General features: G+C 42.3%; 1 protein-coding gene across 1 annotated transcript in view; it reads left to right on the top strand.

The window, feature by feature from the left end:
• The window catches only part of LOC144824901 (uncharacterized protein CXorf65 homolog), a 129,882-nt gene extending 127,108 nt beyond the window's left edge, over window positions 1–2,774 (top strand). The window contains exons 6-7 of the mRNA XM_078683873.1: window positions 1,050–1,154; window positions 1,251–2,774. Coding sequence (XP_078539999.1) covers window positions 1,050–1,154; window positions 1,251–1,327 — 182 coding nt within the window. The 3' untranslated portion in view covers window positions 1,328–2,774. The remainder of the gene's footprint in view (window positions 1–1,049; window positions 1,155–1,250) is intronic.
• Window positions 2,775–7,933: the final 5,159 nt, after the last annotated feature.

Consider the following 7,933-nt stretch of genomic DNA (forward strand, 5'->3'; position numbering starts at 1 on the left):
CTCTGTTCGGTTTGTACAGAACAAGACGTTTCCTAATGTACCTAGGACCAGAGTCATGAAGAGTCACTAGTTTTGCATTTCTAGTTTTGTGAACAGTAAATTGTTGTTGTTGCTATACAACATTTGGAATTTCATGGTTTACGTACAGAGGTCAGGGAGAGTAGTGATGAGACATTTATCAGCCTGCTAATAATCGTTTAATTCTGGTCTCACCCGGGAACGTGATGGCATTAATTATCTTTTCTTCTTGAAGCAAACAGTTTGTTAATACCTAACTTGGGAATATTGGCCCAGATGTGTATAGCATTTTCACTGTGATAATTGCTCTTATCCACAGTTCGCAACCCTAATTATTATTTTTTTTGCAATGTTCTAAACCTATGTTAGGACTCAGTAACTTTTTGCTAGCTCCTAAAATGGGATTAGGCATGGAAAAGGTATTGCTGTTTTCAAAAGGACATGTTGTAGGCATCCTTCCCAAATAGTGATTCAAGTCCATATGTATCAATGGGTTAGGTGCAAAATAGCAGTCGTAAACCTTGGGACCCCTTCTACTTTGTGAATGTCAAAAACATGTTTTTGGGCAGTAGACAGCAGTCCACGGGGCCACTCCCAAATCTCAACAAATGTGTTTACAAAAGTAACATTTTCTTTTTAAAGGCAGTCTCATTTCCTTTAGGGAAAACGTGCTGGATTAAAAAAAAAGTTTACTTTTCTAAAAATCACTCAGACATGGTGCCCTACTGACGCATAAAGGCCTCCGTCGCTGTAAATGTAGCCAATCGGATTGAGTCACAATTTGCACTTAGTTACTGTTAATTATGGAGGTCGAATTGCGACTCACTCTGATTCTGTTTGTTCTGAACCAAATTAGGGGTACATAGGTCTGTCTGTAAAAAATGTTACTGGTTGCAAAAATTGCGACCAGAATTTTGCAACCGGTAAATAGTACAGGAGGCCCAATGTGCTTTATATTTACTCATTGTAAAAGATTAGTTATGGATACGTTTCGCCTTTTTAAATTCTATGCCTTAAACAATATTTTGCAGCTAAACTCGGGAACTGGGGAGAGTCCAAATCCTCCAGCAGTCGAACAAAATCCAAAAGACACAACAGAAAAAGTGTGGTGATTCAATCCACGTCGCTCCACGATGGTGAGTCAAGCAGCACAAGATGCCTATTCCATTGCCGCTCCTCTTAAAACATCTCTTTAAATCCAAAACTACAATTGATCTCCTCTTTTTCTTCAGGAAAACCGAGTCCTCCACAGCCAAGCAAGAATAAATCTACAGCAACAACCCCCAAAAAACGGGCAGGGAAATCCTGACCAATGCAAATGTTTGTCTCCAGCAGCACACAATGAGGATACATCTTGCAACCATTTCTCTTGGAAATTATTCAGAGAATATTTTACGTTTTCACACGTCCTTATTGGATTATCTCCAAAGAGTGTGCACACTCAGCAGACCTGTTGCCGATTCCCCATGGTTGTCTTCACTCATTGCTGGAAACTAGCTGATCCCATGAATTGTGAAATACCTGTTTTCTACCATCATGCAACATTCTCATAATCCCAGACTTCTGACAGACCTTGCTTTGATATCATTTTAAATCAGATTCTCTGAGTCGTTATAGGGCTCTCTTCTCTGAAAACTTGAAGTAGCAGATTCGTGGGCGATTTCCTGTTTTCTCTTGGAATTTTATGTGCACAGCATTGATATGCAGCAGATTCCTGCGTGTGTCTCTACGTTCTGATATGCTTCTGGTCTCATCAGCAAAAGCAAGATAATCCTGGGGAAATGCCTTCAGTTCTGATCAACTAGTGTTTCCTTATTATATAATACCAAGCATTCTCTTGCTGTTTACTTATATTCCAATTGACTCATCTTTTCTCAGTATACAAAATAACAATGCATAGGGCAATTCTTTGATTTTTCACTACATTCCCCCACTCCCACTACAGACAGTTGTCAGATTCATGGGAGATTTGACTGAATTGTGAAGGCTTATCTTTTTACCTTGTGAGAAGCACGTGGATAACACGATAACTCCTAGTGCACCCTTTGATTTCTTTAATGTCAGACCAGTAAGCAGAGCCTTATGAGCCCCCTCCCTACAGTTCTGTCCTCTCTTTAGTATTAATGGAACTCAGAGCTGTACTTCTAGGAAACAGCAACCTTATAGAGGTGGGTGGGCACTTACATGACCCCGAAAAAACTGAATATTCTATTTGGGAGTTTGGACAATACTCGTTACAGTGAGGACTGATTTAAGTACGTTATGGGAATTTCAATGCATGACAAAAATATCAATGCAGTTTGTTGGCTAGTGCTGAAAAACTTTGAGCCCTCTGATAATATCACCAATGATTAGATACACAAAAAAGTAAGGTACATGTGGTCTTGTGATGCAAAAAAAAAGAAGGAATTTTTGTATGCAATTCATGAAAAAGTTTGATCAATGTCTCTGTTGCCTCAATATATATATATATATATATATATATATATATATATATATATATATATATACATATGCCAAAATATGCCAAACAATTCCCACCACTTCCGACCACATCCGTGCTTCGGCGAAGAAGGAACTCGGACCACCACAGCAATTCAGGCAAGATGTATATTTATTTGTGTTTCTCCCACAGCCTACAACGACGCGTTTCGGGCTTCAAGAGCCCTTGATCACATTCCATATATATATATATACACACACACATATATATACACACACACACACACATATATATATATATATATATATATATATATATATATATATATATATACATATATATATATATATATATATATATATATATATATATATATATATATATATATATATATATATATATATATCAAATCAGAAAGCGATATTGAGCAATGTAAATTGTAACTTTATATAAAGGGAGTATTGCAATTGAAACAACTCATAAAAATCAGAAATAAAATAATGACTCCTTGACTTGTCCTCTTTTTTCAAGAGAAACTCAAACTCTGCAAGCTCCTCTTGACTTGTGAGCTATAGGATTTGAATATCCAGACATCCCAGGTTTAGTTTTTATGTATTTTTACTCCTCCCATTTTTTCTGCTTCTCTTTGTTAAAATAAAACATCTGTAAGGCCTCCACTATAACATTGACTGTTTTCAGTGCATTTTAACTAAGTAGATTCTGCTCTCTGTTAACGTTTACCTTCAGAATAGAGCTTTAACATTTTTAAATCTTGATCACACTGTTTGTCAACATTGAAAAACTTGGGTCCCAATATAGAATTTGACAGACGGTATACTCCTGCACAAACACAACAGAGTACCCTTTATGGCAAATCTTTTATCTGCCCACCTCATTTAGAGATGGGCGGACCGTAAGTTTTCTATTGATGGAGCCCCTGTTTGCTCTATTGATGGATACTTCATCGTACTGCCAAACAGAGTAGAAGCCGTCAAAGGAAGGGCATTTCACCATACGCCCTTTTTAGGGTGGATGATGTAATGCCTTTTTTTCTGTCAGTCGCTGCCAGGATAATCCTGGCGATAAGGGCCAGACTACTAAATAATGACCCCACTCCCTGCAAGAAAACTCCCATAGTTCAAGGATCACTAGTTTTTGTTTTTCTGAACAAAAGACCCACTTTTTGAGTCGGACGTGTCGATGGTTCCTTTCAATTTATAGAGCTGACCACTACACCAGCAGTCATTTATAAACTTGATGGACAGTAGTCTTTCAGGATCGTAGAAGTAATCTTCTCCATCACCCCAATTGACAGAGTACCATTTTTAAAATGCTAAATCAGAACCTAAATGTGTGGAAAAAAATTCCTGCAAAATAATTTTTTTTAAAGTAGGTTATCATAAAAAGCTATTTACTTTTCTCGTTCTATCCTAAACACCATATTTTGCAGGTTTTTTTCCATACTATGGGGCCCATTAGTATGTCGGGCGGATCGCCACCGCCCGCATGGCGGCGGCGATCCGCCCGACATTTTCTCCCGTCTGCATGCAAATTCCCCCCCGCCATATTACTACGGCGGTGGGGACCCTGGCGGACGGAAAGACCATCCACCGGTTTTCTGCCCGGTCGACGAGTCGACCGGGCGGAAAAGCTGTAAATATGGTGGCGGTGTCTGGTAGATGGAAAGGCATGCAGTCTTCAACATTGGGGGCCTGTAGTGGGCCCCCATGGATTCTGGGGGGTAGGGGATGCACATGGGGGTCCCTATGGTACCCCCCTGCATTGTAATGTACAACGTGGAAGGCACCGCGCGGTGCATTGAAATGCACAACTTGCATTTTTGGCATTGCGGCGGGCTTTGCTTTCTGCACCGCCCGCCGCAATGTTAAAAATGCGGGATGCGCCCGCCAGTGTGGCGGGTGCATCCTAATTGTAGGTGCCAGATCACCGCATTCATTGTGGGCAGTCCCATATTCCGGGGACATGGTGAGCGGGCAAAGTCCGCCCGCCATACTAATGAGCCCCGTTGTTTCTTGAATTTTGCCATTTTTGCTATGAAAAAGAAAAAAATCTCTATTTCAGTGTGGGGAAATCTTTGTAACTAAGGATCTGATTTAGAATTTTGCAGACAGGGTACTCCATTAAAAAGAAACTGAGAACCCTGCCCTCCAACACTATGTCGACTCACCTCACTTAGATATGGCCAGGCGGAGTAGAGCCCATTTAAGTAAGGACATTAGACTACTCACCATATTTAGGGTGGAAGCTGTAATGTTTCTGTTTCTATCGGTCAGAGCTAGGAAAAGCCTTGGGTGAGAGAAAGAAAAAAAATAGTGACGCCCCCTACACCCAGATATAAAACTCCCGGAGCTTATGGATCATTTGTTTTTTGTTTTTCAGAAACAAACTCCTGCCTTGCAATTTCCTTTCTTAAAAACAAAAACTCCGAAAATGTTTGGTGATTAGCCATGAAATGTCATGACAGCCATCCACCAATCTTTTTGTACATTGAAAAGAACCAGCATGACAGTGGTTCCTTTCAAAGTACAGAGATGACTGCTGGGCTTGCGGTCATCTTTAAATTGATGGACGGTAGAACGTCAGGATTGTGAAGGTAATATCCTCTGTCACCCTGATGGATGGATTACAGTCTATCAAACCATAAATCAAGTCATTAGATCCAATCAACCTTATCAATGGATTTCACAATTTAAAGTAATAGCTGTGTTCCTCAATAGCCACAAACAATATGTAAATGGATCCAACATGCATAACTCTCTTGAGAACTGCATCTTTCAATAAGGATCGCCAACACACCAGACAACACCAAAAGCACGGTCTCTCCTGTTGCTTTGAAACTCTTTTGCTCTCTCAACATCAGTGAACAAGAACCACTTTCTCTATACTGATTATTCATATCAATCCAATCCACAAACCCAGACTCATCCAGCTGTCCACCTTAGAATAATCAATGAAAAATATTGGTCTCAACACTGACCTCATCCTAGGCCAAAACTCAAAAACTTTCCATATCATTTCATTTTCATTTCATATATCTTTATTTTGGCATTTTGCCATAAAAGAGTACAAACAACATGTTAGATAATTAGAAACGTAGAAACTAAAATATTACATGATCTCTAAAAACAAATCTTATCAGCTAAAAACGAATCACTATCGTGCATTTGCAATTAGATGTCTACGCTTATGCCACATAGCTGCCAGGAATTGTGAAACCACAAATACAATGGGTCTGGTCGTGTCGGTTTTTAAAACTCTAAAAGCATGCATACACTGTCCAAAACCCAAGTTCTTGCACAGGGGTACCAGCCAGTACTTCCTAGAGTTACAGTGAATGAGTACGCTCTTATATAATGAATGAGTACGCTCTTATATAGCGCATGGCTACCCTAAGGCATCCCAGCGCTGCAAGACCATGGACAGAAGAAGACACTCAGTGAAACAAAAATGTCTTCAATCGCTTCCTGAATACAAGATGGTTCACTTCCAGCTGAATGTTATCTGGGAGTTTGTTCCAGCCCTTGGCAACATGGAGGGAAAGCTGGCGGCCACCCATGCGGGCTCGCTTCACCCTGGGTACCACCAGCAAATTTTGCTGATTAGATCTCAGGGATCTAGAGGCAAGATGCCGGCGAAACAAGGGCTGGAGAATAGTAGGACCAACATTACTTATTGACTTGTGCGCCATACAGAATGTTTTAAACAAGATCCTTTCCTGGATCGGAAGCCAGTGAAGTGACCGAAGTGCCGCCTTTGCCGAGCAGCGTCTGGGAAGATTCATAAGCAGCCGAGCTGCACAATTCTGTACTGATTGGAGGATCTGGATAGAGCCAACTGGGGCTCCCAGATAAATGGCATTTGCATAATCCAGCCGCGATAAAATCAGCGACTGGACCAGCAAGCGTCTGGCCTCAAAAGGTAGGAGGGAAAGAACTTTCCTAAGGACCCTAAGTAGTCCATAACAAGTCGCCGCCACCTTCTTGGCTTAAACCTGAAACCCCAAGATGGAGTCTAGCCAGACCCCCAAACTCTTTATTTGGGTCTTTGGGGTGGGCGGGGAGCCCAGACACTGCGGCCACCAAGGGTCGAGGTTGATGGGAGCTTTGTACCCCAGGAGCATGATGTCAGTTTTTGCCCCGTTTAGCTTTAAGAAAGACGTCGTCATCCTCTCCAGAACCTTGGTGAGACAGAGGGGCAAGTTGTTATTCCCCTGATCACCGGCGTCATCTCTCGCCAGAGAGACGACCAACTGCGTGTCATCGGCATAGGTGATAAGCTGAATTCCCCAGGGAAGCACCACCTCAGCCAAAGAACTCATGTAGATGTTAAATAAGGTTGGACTGAGAGAGGAGCCCTGGGGAACGCCGTGACACAGTTGCAGTTGGTCGGAAGAAACCTCCTCCTCAAAAACTGAGAAAAATCTCTCCGCCAGAAAGGACTGTAGCCATTTAAGGGCAATTCCTGAGATCCCTGCCCGATGGAGGCGCTGAAGCAAGAGTGGGTGATTAACAGTGTCTAAGGCTGCGCTGAGGTCCAATAGGACCACCGCAGCGCAGCCCCCGGCATCCACAATACTCCTAGTCGCCTCCACCACCGCCACCAGGGCAGTCTCCGTACCCTGTCTGGCTCTAAATCCCGTCTGAGAGGAGTGAAGGGTGCCCGAAGTCTCAACAAAAGAAGAGAGGATCTGGTTGACGTATTTTTCAGCGATCTTACTCAGGCCCGGTAGCAACTAAATGGGTCTGTAGTTAGCTAAGTCTTCTGGGTCCAAGTTATTTTTTTTTTTAGGAGGGCTTTAACTTTCGCCATCTTCCAGATAGGGGGTACGATACCTGTGTTCAGGGATGAATTAATGACCTGCATGATAACAGGGCACACCGTCCCTGAAACCTGTTTAAGAGCTGCAGGAGGTGCAACATCCAGGGGTGAGCCCGATTTGAGGGCATCGAGCAAACTTTCCACAATGGCCAAGTCGAGTGGTGGAAAAGCATCAAGACTTTCGGCGACATCAGAAGAGGTCTCTTCCAGAGTCCCCACCAGGCTTTTCGTGGGGTCCAAGGTCAGTCTTGAAGACTCAATACCTGAGTAGATGACTGACACCTTAGCGGCAAAAAAAGCGGCCAGATCATCACATCTTTTCTGGGGATCAGAAGAAGCCCTAACGGCCGGGGGGGGGGGGGGGTGTAATCAGGGCTTGAAATATTTTAGAGATTTCTCTAGGCCTATTTGCTGCTTCAGTAATTTTAATCTGATAGTACGCCGACTGGGCAATTTTTAGTTGTTTTTTATATGCCCTTAACTCTGACCTGTATTCATTTTTGGAGGAAGTTGCAAAATCTTTCCTCCACTTCCTCTCCGCTCTTTTACAGAGCTGTGTTTGCTCCTTAAGTTCCCTGGAATACCAAGGCTGTTTGTTAGGGCCCATCCTATGTTGGACCACTTTTTTAGGAA

Source organism: Lissotriton helveticus, chromosome 3_1, assembly GCF_964261635.1.
Source record: "Lissotriton helveticus chromosome 3_1, aLisHel1.1, whole genome shotgun sequence".
NCBI classification, from domain to species: domain Eukaryota; kingdom Metazoa; phylum Chordata; class Amphibia; order Caudata; family Salamandridae; genus Lissotriton; species Lissotriton helveticus.